The sequence below is a fragment of the Cydia strobilella genome, chromosome 10 (genome assembly GCF_947568885.1).
Source record: "Cydia strobilella chromosome 10, ilCydStro3.1, whole genome shotgun sequence".
Lineage (NCBI taxonomy): Eukaryota > Metazoa > Arthropoda > Insecta > Lepidoptera > Tortricidae > Cydia > Cydia strobilella.
Genome location: NC_086050.1, coordinates 1,416,418 through 1,431,338, shown reverse-complemented (window position 1 = coordinate 1,431,338; position 14,921 = coordinate 1,416,418). Strand labels below are relative to the sequence as shown.

Below are 14,921 nucleotides of genomic sequence, written 5' to 3'. Positions count from 1 at the left end.
AATGGATCGCGCCGGCCTCGCGCTCTCACCACGCCCTCATCGCGCGCGCGATGCGGGCGTGACTCGCGCCCGATACAGCAGCATGCGCGCGCGGAGGGTTTCTCATTCACGTCCGACTGATGTGACCCAGCGTGCCGCCGCGTCCGCGCCGCGTGGTGTTTGGCCAAGCCTTTAGAGATCCCTAAACGCCTCACGTTAAAAATGGATGTCCTCATATATGTAGCGTACCTAATAAAAGCGTTAATTAAAGCCGCCCATCATCATCGCGGTCATCTAAATCTATGTTCTGTGTATTTTTCTTTGTTATTTTTACTTTACTCATTGATGCATAAAAATATGAATATATCTACCTACTAGACTTAAATCTTCGAATAAATCGCTGCCTCTGACTTTGACAGCCGAACTAGATAGTAAACATACGGCGTATGTTTTGTGGTCATCAATTCTTTACAACCAGAGTTACCGAATAATCTACGCGGAAGTACAGCGACGTCTATTTCAGCAGTCAAATTTAAGGAACGATTTTTTCACCTATAGGTACTACTATTAATAACTCTTCCCTATGGCATACAGGCACAATTGGCCACGAAGACGAAAAATTCAACCTGGACAAAAACACAGGCTCGCTCTACCGACTGGACTCGCACGGCCTCACTGCGCTCTGCGACAAGATCTCCATCTCCAACGGCCTCGCCTGGGACCTGAAATCTAAGGCCATGTATTATATAGACTCTCCAGAAAGGAAGATAAGAAGATACGACTATGATGTTGAGACTGGGGACATTTGTAAGCATACATTTTTGAGTCAGTGTCATGTTCAGAAAAGTAGCCAGGTTGAAATTGAAATTGAAATTGAAATTGAAATCATTTATTGCATATCACATAGCAGGTACAGGTGTTCTTAAATATAAGCTGTTCATGTGACGCCCTGTTAGGGCACGGCAACAGTTCCACATACGGGAAACATACTTATTTAATCTAAAATTATACATATTATTATTTACATATGTGCCAAACAATTAATTAATTATTTTACATTTAAATAAAATCTGCCATGCACAATATCAAATACAATTACAATCAATCTACGATCACAAGTATCACAAAAGAGATATTATACATCTTCAAAAAATTCTCTGATATTATAGTTACATTTATCTAACAGAAATGTTTTTAGTTTCTTGCTAAACAGGCTTAATTTACTCTCGTTTTTTATGTTATTTGGGAGGTGATTATATATTTTTATTGACATATAGTGTGGGCTAGATGTGAACAGTTTCAGTTTAGAAAAGGGAAGTTTCAGTTTATTTAAATTTCGGTCGTTTCTTTTGGGTAGTGTTTCAGGAGAATATAGTTCGCTATGTTTTTTTACAAATTTGCTGGTCTCTAGAATATATATAGAGGTAAGAGTGAGTATTTTATACTTTACAAAAAATGGCTTACAGGTTTCCATTTCGTCAATGTTGGCCATTATTCTGATGCATCTTTTTTGAAGAATAAATATTTTATCTATGTCGGTACTATTACCCCATAATACGATTCCGTAGGATAATCTGGAGTGAGAGGTTTTCAGTGCCATGGCTCTGTTTTAACTTCGTAAGGCCCAATGTACACTCTGTTTCAATCTAATTTGAACCTTACACTAACTGAATTAAGTAGCATTTCTTTCGTTTCAATGTTTTATAAAACAAACGAAAGTCACCCTAATCTTCTATACAACAAGGTTCAAATTAAAAATAGGAAAACTTTGTATGGTGGGCCTTACGAGGTTAAGATGGTCTTATAGTAAAAGTTTCATTATGACGTACATATTTATTTCGGAAAGTATGGCTTATCGTACATAAACTTCCTGTATATTAGCAGGCGTGACTCACTCCGCGATTTCGTCGCGCCGCTACAAGTACATGCGGCTCCCCCAGTTCTGAGGTCTAGCCATAGTAATTGCCGTGCACCGCTACGGAACGGACGCCTGTAGCGCCACCTAGCGGTCATATCTGTCGTAATAGACGCGTTTTGTTAGAGAGTGAATCTTCTGTACCTAGTACTATTGTTTATTCTCTGATATTAGTGACATTGTTTGTTGAGGCGCGAGTCGAAGACTTTTTTGCCATTAGGCAGAGTTAGAGAGATAGTTTTTAACTTTTTCATGTTACCAACTATATGGATCAATGGTCTGAAATAAACGATTTTTTCAGCCAATCTCCAGTACATGTTCGATTTTGAGACGAACAAAGTAGAAGGAGCCCCGGACGGCTGCACCATCGACACAAACGGCAACCTGTGGGTGGCGGTGTTCGGCGGTGGTTGTGTCCTGCAGATATCCCCTGAGGGCGAGTTGATGCAGCGAGTGGAAGTTCCCGCTAAACAGGTATTCATTATCATCGTCTTCAATTAACCCTTTTCTTGGCAAATTGAAAAAAAAATCGTGAGTCAGTCAGTCGTCAAGCCTCGATTGCGCCTGATATAAAGCATAAAAATGCTCAGAAAAAAAAACTAAAAGAGGGTGTGAGTTATCTTGTAAGATACATAGCCAAGAAAAGGGAGTTACTGGGCTCTTTTACAACTTGTCATTTTGGATGGATCAACCTACCCTCAAGTTTCAACAAATTCTCTAATGTAATAAAAATATATATATATATATATCTTTATTTCGGAACGTTCAAAATTCCATACAATATTGTTAGTACTATCGTTATAGCCATGTGTTTGTAATGTCTTTTAAAGTATTTTCTACTTCAATGAAATCTCTATAAAATCTAACGAGACAAACGCTGGGTTGGATTGCTAAAACAATCACAAAAACAAACCGTTAAGTCGTATAACCGTTTTTAAAGTAATTTACATAGTCTCCTGTATTTCCTAGCAAGCACGGTTATTTTATTAAAGTGCCATATGGAATTATTTGTTCAGGTCACCTCATGTACCTTCGGAGGCGCCAAACTCGACACACTTTACGTAACCACGGCGCGCCTCAACATCGCCGGAGAACAGAAACATCCCAGCGGATGCACTTTCAAAATAACTGGGCTCGAAATGACGGGTCTACCTAACAACAGGTTCAATGACACACTATAAGGTTGTCAAGGATACCACTTATAACTCATTAGCGATTAAACCATCGACTGTATCCAGGACTTCGATACGCTTTAAACTTGGCACACTTTACTAGACTCGCTCGACACACTTTACATAACCACGGCGCGCCTCAACATCGATGAAGAACCGAAACATCCGAGTGGGTGCACTTTCAAGATAATTGGGCTGTAACGACAGGTTCAATGATGTTAGTAATTAAACACTATAAACTATAAGGTTGTCTAGGATATCGCTTATTAGTAGTAGTAGTAGTAGTAGTAAACACTTTATTGCACAAAACAACACTTTATTGCGGTGAGCTCCATCTTAGGCCCTGTCTTCACTTTCCATCAGGTGTGACTAGGGCCAATCGCCGATCAGTTTATAATAAAATAAAAAAAACAAGTACTTAGTGATTAGTGATAAATCCATCGATTTGCCCAAAACCTCGACACACTTTAGTTGACTCGACACACTTTACGTAACCACGGCGCGTCTCAACATCGACGGCGAACAGAAACATCCCAGCGGATGCACTCTCAAGATTACTGGGCTTGGTGTCACGGGTCTTTTTAACAACAGGTTCTAAGATCAAATATACCAGTCATTAACCCTAAAGTTGTCTGGGAGAGCGCTTTTTATCGATGAGAGAGATTACCTTGGATACACTTTAAGTTACCCTCGACACACTTTACTTTCAAGATAACCTGACAGATGCGACACATGTGGCTGGGTGCGACTGACAGATGTCCCTCCAGGGACCGGCCCGCTATCCCTTATCGGGGTTTTATAAGGGTATTGCATAAGGATTAACTCACCATACCCTTTGCCAGACGAAACCCTTTGTTTTGGTTTAAAAAACCCTTATATAAAGCTACCACATTTGAGTAATCGGTAGCCCAAATACCCTTACAAAACCCTTATCATCCGCTCACCAACACCTTGCATATTGCTTATAAGGGTTAGCCTTATAAAGGGCTTTCCTTTTAGCATATAAGCGTGCTAATTTAAGTCGTCTACCTTGTTCATAAAGCACACATTACTTCGAATACGAGCGATCGTCGGCGGCGACGGCGGCGTTCTTTGACTAGGCACGTATTTTCTTTCCTTTTCATACACTACCGTAGATATATACTAATCCTGTCTCTTTCACGCAAAGGGAAACCTTTATAAAAAGCGCTTAAAGATAAGGGTAACCCTTATTAAGGGCTAGCCTTATATTTGGTTAGCTTTTCAATAAGGGTTAGTCAAAGGTAAGGGTATGAATGGGCTTGCAGCTTAAAAGGGAAAGTCTTTCAATGTGTTAGCCGTGTTTAAGTGTCGCCCATTGAAAGGGTTTTATCGCGGAAAGGGTTGTCCGGTCCCTGTGTCCCTCTAATAACAGGTATAGGATAACTAGATTTTTTGTTTCTTGCTAAGGTGGCAGCGATTTTGGTAGCCATGTAAGCGTTATTTTATACGTCATCTTCTATGAAATTATGACGTTTAAACAACACTTGTACTGTATGCGTTATCAAAACCGCTGCCAACTTAGCTTGGTCTAACTGTATGAAATTTTGGTTACTGTAATCGGTCAATTGCTTAATTTTCACGCTTCTTTGCTGTCACGTACCCTTCGTCGATCTTCGATTTCTATGTCTCTATAAAATTGTGACATCATTAAATACAACTTGAAAAGTCAAAATTAGGCACCTATACATAATGTATTTGTTTTATTTTATTTTATTAAAAATTATAATATATTCAGCTGGCATTTGTATTTCATTGATTCTATAAATTCTCGTCTTTAACATCCTGTAGTTTAAGTGTTCTTGACCTTTAAAAATATCACACCTACTAACATGAGATTCTTGCGTTCTCGCGCGCGACTCCAGCACACAGTATGGACTATGGACTCGCGAGCGAGAACGCAACTCATGCTAGCGGGTCGGATAATTTATAATTGTAAAAAAAAGTAATCCTATTTAGTAGAGGAAGTGCCGTTTAATTAAAAATAATTATTAAATATCGTTTATTCTTTCTTATGATTCTAAGAAGTAGACAAAACAACATAATTCATAGCTTCTACATTGCGTCAATTAATTATCAACACTTATTTAGGCAGGTAGGTAGGGACCCACTGATTACCAGTCCGCCGGACGATATCAGCCTGTCAGCTCAGATTATATAATAGTTCAGTTCGGCCCGCGGAACTCTACACATTTTTAAACACGTCTTAATCTCGTCCAACAACAATAATTACCTATATAGGTACGACACGGAGCGCTCGAGAGCGCACACCGCGGTTAGACACGGCCATTTACGGATATTTTAATTATTATAATAAAGTGAGTAATTAGACTACTTCGATATTTTATATTTAAGTAACATTTTTTTAATTTAGCTACAAACAAGTGAACAAACAATTTTATTATCAAGATAACGTGATACTTACTCAATTGATTAACATTTTGGAAATCGAATCACAATGTAATCTTACCGTTTTGTGATTTGTCATGTTCATTAGGAATTTACGCTTTATATAACTGGTTAAAAAAATGGTTTTTAGAGTGCACAGTACAAAACAATACATGAATTGAATTTATTATGTAGCATTACAAATATTGCAATGTAGAGTCTGTGCGGAAGGAGAAGAGTCGTGGAATGTATGGGGCCCAATGCGTTTCACGACTTTTCTTTCCGAACAGACTCTAATATGTAAGTATTGGTATAGTTTACCAAATCCAGAGCTTGAAACAGCAGGTATGTGTAAAATTATATCTAGCGCCTGCCACGAACACGAAAAAAGAAACCAGCTAACCTCCCTACTGCTTCTTCTTCTCGTGTCGATGGTTTCGTATACATTTCATATTAAGCGGGACCAGAAGGTAGCGGCGCGGTACTGCTTCTAATATACGAGTATTCTGATACAAATAAGTAAGTAGTTTCCTCTTTCCAAAACTAAAACGACACACAGGACATCGTGGATTCAAGCCCTTACGGTAGCTTTACGTTTTACGCATAATTTGATCTCGCTGGTTTTCAGATGGTGAGCTTAGAAGCAGTGACAGAGCCAGTACAGCTGGGGGAAGGCCCACACTGGGACCACCGGGAGCAAGCGTTATACTTCGTCAGCATATTGGACAAGTCCATCCATAAATACGACCCAGCGACCGGCAAGCATACACGATCTGTGCTCAGTAAGTCACTAAATAGTGTTTATATGTTCCGTGTTCCGTGAGATGGTGCTGTACGATGAAAATAAAATACGTAATGTATATATAGTATATACCAAGATTAATAGATATATCGAATATACATATATACCTAGATATATGGTTAGATAGCGGATCAAGGATCAATAGGTGGATCAATTATTAACCTAATTGTAAGATCTATACAAGATAGAGCGGTAATGTCATAGTAAATTTTGTAACCACTGTAAATTCACTGCCATCTATCGACATAAATACCCATCTCTTTAAAAACAATTGAGAAACCAAATCTTTTTATTTTTTTATTTTATTTTTATTTTATTTTATTTTATTTATTTTCCACACTTACAACTATTTTTACAGGTAAACCTAAGACAATAGTGTAACTATTAATAACACATATCTAGAGTATGGCATCACGTCTATAACATAATATATACAATGCTGATTTTGTGAATTCATTCAGAGAACATGAGAATATGTCAATATTTTCCGCCGTTATGTTGAGGGTCCGCACAGCGCGCGTCAACGGCGCCAGACCGAGCAAGTTGGTGCGCCCGCGCGGCTCGGCCAGTAGTCGCGGCCGAAGCCGGCGCCACACATACCTGTCGGGCACATAGACACTCACATAACTCAACACCTGACTGTTGTACAATTTGCCCCTGAGTAGCTTAAAAATATATGTTACCAGGCATAGTTCCCTGCGCACCCGCAGCTCGTTGTATCCCACCATACCAAGCACATATAAAGTTGGATACATTAAGGGGTAGAAAGGGTATACACCATATTTCCGCCAGTACAAAAAACGTACAAACTTGTTCTGGATACGCTCCACCATTAAGCTATATTTCGTTTCATGGGGTGCCCAGATCACTGCGTTGCATTCAAGGCTGCTACGGACTAGTGCATTGTACAAGGCGATAATAGCGCCAATATTTGTAAAGCCATGGGACCGCCGAAGCACAAAACCCAGCATTCTATAGGCTTTTTTACAGATATTGACGATATGATCCCTAAACCTTAGATCAGCTGTGAATTTAACTCCCAAGTCTTTAACTTCTGTCACTCTATTTAAAATCTCCGCGTTAACTTGGTAGTCATGTGCAATGGGGTCTCGCGCTCGAGTGAAACTAATAGTCACGCACTTGGACGTATTAAAATACAACTTATTTGCTTTACTCCATGAAACCACCCTATCTATGTCACACTGTAATTTAGCACAATCCGAAGTATTTTTAATGGGTAAATATATCTTTAGATCGTCAGCAAAAAGCAGGCAAGCCGAATTTTTGATAACCTGAGGCAAGTCATTGACCATTACTATAAATTCCAGCGGACCAAGGTTACTTCCTTGACTTACGCCAGATCTCACGAAATAAGACTCAGACCTGAATCCCGCGTACTCAACATACTGACGTCTGTCGCTCATGTAGCTTGCAAAAAAATATAGTAAATGGGGGGTAAAGCCGACGCCAGCTAATTTGCTTAGCAGAATATCATTGTCAACGACATCAAACGCTTTACGAAAATCAAAATAAGCGGCGTCAACCTGCCCCCCACTGTCCACTTCCGGTGTAATTTGGGCCACGTAACTGAGCAAGTTGCTAGTTGTACTACAACCCGGCCGAAAACCGTGCTGCGCGTCGGACAGTTGACTCCGCAATTGGTTATAAATAATACTATGCAACGCGGACTCAAATGCTTTAGCGGGGGTAGACAAGACTGCGACCGGCCTGTATCCCTCAACCCCTATACTTCCCCCTCCTTTCGGAACTGGAACAACACGGGTTGTTTTCCACACCTCTGGAAAAGTTTCTGTCTCTAAGCATATATTGTAAACGTGCAGCAGCGGCTCGCCCAACACATAGCGACAATCTCTAAATATAAACGCGGGGATGCCGTCAGGTCCGGCCGACCGCTTTGGTTTAAGATTTGCAAGTGCACGCACAACTTCAGCCAGATGTAACTTGTCAACGTGTATGCGCGCTGAGTTGAACGAGCACCCCGCCTCTGTCACCGCTGCAGTCACGTTAAGTTTAGCCGGAGTGTCACTATACACGCTTTGAAAGAACTTTGCGAACTCACTTGCACCCCTTTTTCCACTGATAACTACCCCATCTTTATACAGCTTTTGATCATTTCCATGTTTAGTTTTTGATTTGACATAGTTCCAAAAAGCTTTTGGGTCCTCTTTTAGATGTGCTTGGACACGGTCCTGATACTGTGCGTAAGCTGTTTGAATCATAGTTTTAACCCGTGCCCTACTTTTCGCGAACTTTAGGTAATTATCTCGGGAACCAATAGCCTTATATTTTTTGTGAAGAGAAGCTTTATACTTTATTTCTTGAATTATTTCGACGTTATACCATTCGGGATAGATGTACCTCGATGCAATACGATTACTCGTTTTTTTAGGAACACACTCTGTAATAACGGCATTTACGTTTGAATAAAAATACTGTAAACTTTCTTCTGCATTATTTAAACTGTACATCGGTGTCCAGTCAATAGAAGCTAATGCTGCGTATAATCGTGGATAGTCGGCCTTAGCTAAGTTCCACTTTTGCTGACAGTGCTGACCATCAGTATCGGTACCCATATCGGCCTCGTCCCCGCCCCCGCGCACCGCGGTACTCGCCAACGAAACTAACACCTGTAGTGGCGGATGGTACAAGTCAACCGGGACTAGTTGCTCCGACGCAGCGCGTACTATAACGGCTTCCCCCAGGGATGTTAATACCAAATCCAGTTGACGATTATTACAATTTAATATTCCATTTCTCTGAATGAATCCACAATATGCCTGAAAATACTTATAAACTCTTTAAAATCATTCTTACTGGAGAAATGTAATTATGCAGTATTAGAGTTTATGAACGATGATATTTGAAATGTAGCCACAACAATTTAAATTAACAACTTGTAGATTTATATTTAAGATTTAGTTAATATTGTAAAATACAGTTGCTAAAATATGTAGTTTGCTATGTCCTGATCAGGGTCCATGAGATACTGTAACTTTATTTATAACAATTGTATATTGATGAATACGATGGTTGCAATAAAGTATAAAATAAAATAAAACATACTTTAAAACTAAAAATGAAGATTTATAAAAATACGTTAAAATGTATTTAAATATGGATAAATGATTTTTTTATTAGCATTAATTATTTTTATATGATTTTGACCCATGTTCTTTCACTGATATGCGTTAATAGTTATTTGTTATACAAGGGTGCAAAGTTGTATTTTACCCGCGAGTGTGGAATTGAAACACGAGCAAGCGAAAGGATTCTATAGTTGAACCACGAGCGAAGCGAGTGGTTCTAAACTAGAAGCTTGAGCGTAGCGAGTGTTTTAACACACGAGAAGTAAAATACATTTGCACCCATGTGTAACACAAAACTTTTCCCCTCACTATAGCGAGGAAAGTGCAACATCCACAGGCGTTAGATCATCTTCATCACTGGAATCACTCATTTTTTTACGATATTATAACAGAAAACTCTGGAAGTTGTGTATTTTTACGGAGTCGGTGAGAAAAGTTTTTAAGTAAAAGATTTGTTGACAATGTTGACATTTCTAACGTATGAAATGTCAACGATGCGTTTTGAAATTGCATCGACTCAACTTGTGCGTTCAGGATTATATTTAACATTATTATAAAAAAACAAACGTTTCTTATGGAATTTTAATGTTTATGACTTAAAATCATTAAATAAAGCTAAATTTGATATTCTTTATTAGATTCTCAAACCATTTATTTAATGATAATTAATATCGAACGAACCATTATCATGAGCGTTTTACGTTTCGTTAACTGTCAAGCTACTTAAACACGCTCCATCCAAGGTCAAATTACTTTCCCCACTAGTGGATAAAACGCGTTTTTCCCCGCTTGTTTTGAAGGTTAAAAGACAACTTTCCGAGCTAGTGAGGGGAAAAATTATAAATAACAAACGAAACCGTCGACGCCCTCTATACGAGAGTAGGCCAAAACTAGTGGCGCCATCTGATCGAGAATCAAATTTTCGTGATTTTCGAGGCACGTTTTTTCCTTAGACTATATCCATCTATTACTGAGTTATATCTATGTTTGATACTATTTAGGACCGTGAGCCGTACAAGAATTATGGGTTATTTTAGGTGACATGCCCGGCTTCGTAATTCCAATAGAAGGCAAGCCCAACCATTTCGTAGTGGGTCTGAAGCGGCGCATCGTCGAGGTCGAGTGGGACGGCAAAGATGGAGGCGCAAGAGAGCTCAGAACTGTTACTGAAGTGGACCAGGACAGTGGGTTTAATGATGCCAAGGCTGATCCTCGCGGCAGACTGTTTGCTGGTGAGCTTAGCGTCTCTCTAAACTTTTTGACTGAGCCAGGCTTACTCTTCCTATTTGCAGGCCGAATTGCATAAATATTATTCAAGGGCTTGTTTGCCGGGGAATAGAATAGAGAAGATGTAGTATGTCAAACCAATTTTGCCAGTAGAAAAATTGGTCTTGGTCTGGGAATTAAAAAAAATACTCGCTTGTGCCCATGACTTCGTCTGCGTATAGAACTAGTACCTTCTATTATTCCTACTTCTATGATTCTATGATATTACCTTTTATATATGATTGTTAGAGAACAATAAGATTGACCTAGAGGGAAGCGCAGGACCATTTTAATTGCTCATCGCCTTTTGTCTGTGGACGAGAGTGTTAGAAAAGCTCTTTAACTTTTCCATCTCAAGTCTAAAAGGAAATACTTATAGTACAGTATACCTAAACCTTCAGGCGAAAAAACTCACGTCAAGTTAGGTCATCAACAAATTTTAGTTGGACAGGACGTACTTTTTCCTAAAATGGTTCATATTTTAAATATGTCGTCCGTGCGTTGCAGACGTTGCAGTGATGTGACAATTTATAACCTCTCTGTAATTTTAATGGCCGCTAGGCACGATGTACCAAATTTTCTAAAGATAAGAAAGATCTTTTCAGGAACGATGGGTCACGCATATGCGCCCGGCAAATTCCACCTCAAGAAAGGCGGTCTCTACCGAATGGACCAGGACGGCAGCGTCAAGAAGTTGGTGGAGGGCGTGGATATCTCCAACGGACTATGTTGGGACGTGAAGGAGAAGGCATTCTACTACGCAGACTCTTTGGAATATGATGTACGGCGGTATGATTATGATGTGGAGACTGGAGAGATTTGTAAGTTATACCAAGTTATACTCTTGTACTTTGCTCTTCCCCGGCTTCTTCTTAAAGAATGACGAAAAACAATCTCTACCGCATGGACTAGGACGGTAGTGTAAAGAAGGTGGTGAAAGGTGAAAGGCGTGGATATCTCCAACGGGCTGTGTTGGGACGTGAAAGAGAAGGCGTGAATGTATGGCGGCACGATAATGATGTGGAGACTGGAGCGATTTGTAAGTCCTTTTCAAGAAAAGTCGCCTTTTCTTGTTCTTAGCGCATTCCTGGTTGCGTAACTGCTAAAGAAAACTTAAGTAATCTATTGTTTAGACGTAAGCAAAAGCAGGTATTAGTTTAAACGTAAGCAAGTGCCGTCTGGTCTGATCTACGTTATCAACCCAGAACACCCCCTCTGTGTTCTGTTAGTTAATGGGTCAGTTTTTTTTCCTTTGCCGAAAAGTGAACGAACTCTCTCGTTTGTACGAGCTGGGTTTGAATAGACGACTAAGAAGTATTTCTATAGCTTAATAAGCATCATCGATATCAACTAAGTAGCAGATATACTTACCTTAACCTAATTTAATATTTGAACTTTCTTTTTCGTTCGCAGCAAACCCTCGCTTCGTGTTTAACTACGCGAAACACGGATTAAAAGGTATCGTGGACGGCATGACCATAGACACTGACGGCAATATCTATATCGCCAACTTTGATGGACACCAGGTTAGTGGAACAGGAGAGGTCCGAACTGAAGACAGTTAGGTATAGCATGGGATATAGGTATAGACATCGGCATGACCAAAGACACCGACGGAAATTGTAGAATAGTTTCGCCGTGTCCGTCTGTCTGTCCGTCTGCAGCTTTGCTCTGTGATCTTTGGTGGTAGAAAACTGCAATTTGACATGGATACATAAAACATGCATGGCGACAGAACGGATAAAGCAATTCCAAAATTTTTTTTTAGAGTACGAGCTCCATACAAAATTTTTTTAATGGTTTTTTTCGCTTTAACCCAATGGTGTGGGGTATCGTTGAATAGGTCTTTCAAAACGAATAAGGGTCTCTAACAACCATCTTTTGATAATGTATAATAAATATTTTCGGAAACAATCGCTCCGAAAGACAAAATATATGTGCCCCACCCCCCTCTAATTTTTTGAACCATGGGTCCAAAAAATATGAAACAAATCGTAAAACAAAAGCTTAATAAATACTCAATAAAAACTATAGCGAACATGATCGGTACAGCCGTTTTTAAGTTACTGCAAAAACTCTTCTCTTCTTGATACTGACTAATTCCCCCATTAGCTTATGTATTCTGACAGAATGGTAACTACGGAACCCTACACTGAGCATGGCCCGAGATATACTCTTGGCCGATTTTTGCCGAAGTAATGAAATAAATTAATTTGTATTTGTAGTTTTTAGATAGTGCTAGTATCAAGTCCGAATTGAATCCATCATTTAGCTTTTAACTGAGAAGATTTATAAGATAAGCTTACGACAATACCTAGTTTGAATCAGCGTCACCCCAAAGACGTATTCTAATATCTTATTATAAATTTATAAATTTAATATCTATTAAATAATTATGTATTTCTCTGCCTCAGGTACTAAAAGTCGACCCTCGTGAAGGCAAGCTCCTCCAGAAAATTCGCATTCCTGCGCTACAGGTGACCTCATGCACATTCGGAGGCCCTACATTCGAGGACCTGTATGTAACGTCAGGATGTATGAACACCGGGACCGAACAGCCCCCGCCTTGCGGGTCTACGTTCCGATTAAGAGGGTTGGGGGTACGCGGGCTGGAGAATGTCAATGTTAAGCTTAATTAAAGTATTATTTATTGCTCGATTACTTTTTTCCTGTTTAAATCCTATTATTACCTGTCCTTACGAGGCCCTACCACCACAGCTTGTTTGAATCGCGGGACTGACAGCCCCCGCCTTGCGGGTTTACGTTTCGATTAAGAGAGTTGGAGGTTCGCGGGCTGGAGAATATGAATGTTAAACTTAATTTAAGTATTTTTTATTGCTGAATTACCTTTCAATCATGTTATTAACTGTTCCTACAAGGCCCTACATTCGTAGACCTGTGTAACGACAGCGTGTATGAATCACGGGACCGAACAGCCCCCGCCTTGCGGTTCTACGTTACGGTTATAAGGGTTGGGGGTGGGCTGGAAAATTTCAATGATAAGAGTCCCCGGCAAGCTCGTCCGAATTGCACCTTCCCATACAAACGTAGTTCCACTCTTAAAACTACGTGTTGGATTGTAATGAAACTTTGAACATACAATGACATGAGGTATATCTAGGTCTGTAATTAGTTTATATAGCTCCATCAGTTTATAAAACAAACGAAATAGAGCAAAAACAAGTTTTGTATGAAAAATTTAAATTCGCTGTATTTTTTTAACTATGGTATCTGAAGCTACATAAACTATTTACAGACATAGATATACCTTATCCTATTGTAAGTACAAAGTTTCAGAGCAGTCTAGCGGGACGAAGAGGATGTCCAAGTTAGGGCCGCCAAAGTACACGATGTAACCTGAAAAATGTTTGTATCATGTACTTAAAAGGTACTTACTTACTAGTTACCAAAAGTGCATGTCTAATAAAAATTTCGCGACTTATCATTTGAGAATAGGTACCTAATACGAGTTGCTGTGAGCGGCGCCGGCGGTTGGCTGTTGCTTTTCGGATAGTTATGATTATAACGGCGCCCATCATACGCCTACCGGTTTACGTCTCTTTTTGGCCCAGCGGTTGACAGGTATAGACAGTGGCGTAACTAGGCGTGGGCGAAGTGGGCCGTCGCCCAGGGCCTCGCGCCCCAAGGGGGGCCTCGCGCGAGGCCCCTTCGGGCACAGTGAAAGAAAAGGGCCTCTCAGATGCGATTTCACCCACGGCTAGATTAGTTCAAGCTACGCCACTGGGTATAGAATGCTATAAGGCATTAAGTCCGCCATTTGTACTCTTTATTTTGTATATCTCTCACTTACCTAGTACCTACCTCTACTAAATATTTAGTAGGTAAAGTAGAGATGTCTAATATTTTCTAGTTTTATACTAAGTAGCTATTTGAGTTAGTAACGCTATCTCGAGTAGAACCGATCTCTCGTAACACATAAACGCAGATTAGATACCCGTACATTCTGATAACTGTAAGTAAGGGAGGGTTCAGTTAATTAATCAAATTCCAAATTTAAATGACGTTAATTGTCCGCGAGGCGGTTCCTGCCACTTCAAGGGTTAATAGGTTTTCCGTTTTAAGAATAAACCTGTGCTGCGGTATATTAGTAAAATAGGTACCTAGGTAATACCAACGCGAAAAAAGAAATAATAAAAAACTCTGTCCATATTCCATTTCTATCATTCCTCTTTCATTATTCGAGTGACAGGGACGCAGCTAGATAATTTATAAATTCCATGTTCGCTTTAGCCTTCCAAAAACCCTCGTAGAGA

General features: G+C 39.8%; 2 protein-coding genes across 5 annotated transcripts in view; both read left to right on the top strand.

Moving 5' to 3' along the window:
• LOC134744847 (regucalcin-like) overlaps positions 1 to 14,921 on the top strand; it is a 290,519-nt gene that overhangs the window by 3,061 nt on the left and 272,537 nt on the right. For 3 of the 4 annotated variants that reach the window (XM_063678777.1, XM_063678778.1, XM_063678775.1), the window contains 3 exons: positions 574 to 786; positions 2,196 to 2,368; positions 2,911 to 4,826. In XM_063678777.1, coding sequence (XP_063534847.1) covers positions 574 to 786; positions 2,196 to 2,368; positions 2,911 to 3,075 — 551 coding nt within the window. In that variant the 3' untranslated portion in view covers positions 3,076 to 4,826. Of the gene's footprint in view, positions 1 to 573; positions 787 to 2,195; positions 2,369 to 2,910; positions 4,827 to 14,921 lie in introns of those variants that run through there. The other variant, XR_010128124.1, reaches the window with a different exon arrangement.
• Positions 4,917 to 13,309, top strand: LOC134744902 (regucalcin-like). The gene is made up of 7 exons (XM_063678850.1): positions 4,917 to 5,001; positions 5,326 to 5,402; positions 6,101 to 6,254; positions 10,419 to 10,613; positions 11,253 to 11,468; positions 12,061 to 12,173; positions 13,062 to 13,309. The coding sequence occupies exons 1-7, from the start codon at positions 4,917 to 4,919 to the stop codon at positions 13,284 to 13,286; spliced, it is 1,065 nt and encodes a 354-aa protein (XP_063534920.1). The 3' UTR covers positions 13,287 to 13,309.

What these genes read in the sequence shown, in the direction of transcription:
- LOC134744902 (XM_063678850.1), top strand. Translation starts at nt 4,917, where the DNA reads ATGAGATTCTTGCGTTCTCGCGCGCGACTCCAGCACACAGTATGGACT. An exon ending in GCATACACGATCTGTGCTCA is followed by an intron (nt 6,255 to 10,418) that starts GTAAGTCACTAA and finishes GGGTTATTTTAG; the next exon opens with GTGACATGCCCGGCTTCGTA. An exon ending in TGTGGAGACTGGAGAGATTT is followed by an intron (nt 11,469 to 12,060) that starts GTAAGTTATACC and finishes TTTCGTTCGCAG; the next exon opens with CAAACCCTCGCTTCGTGTTT.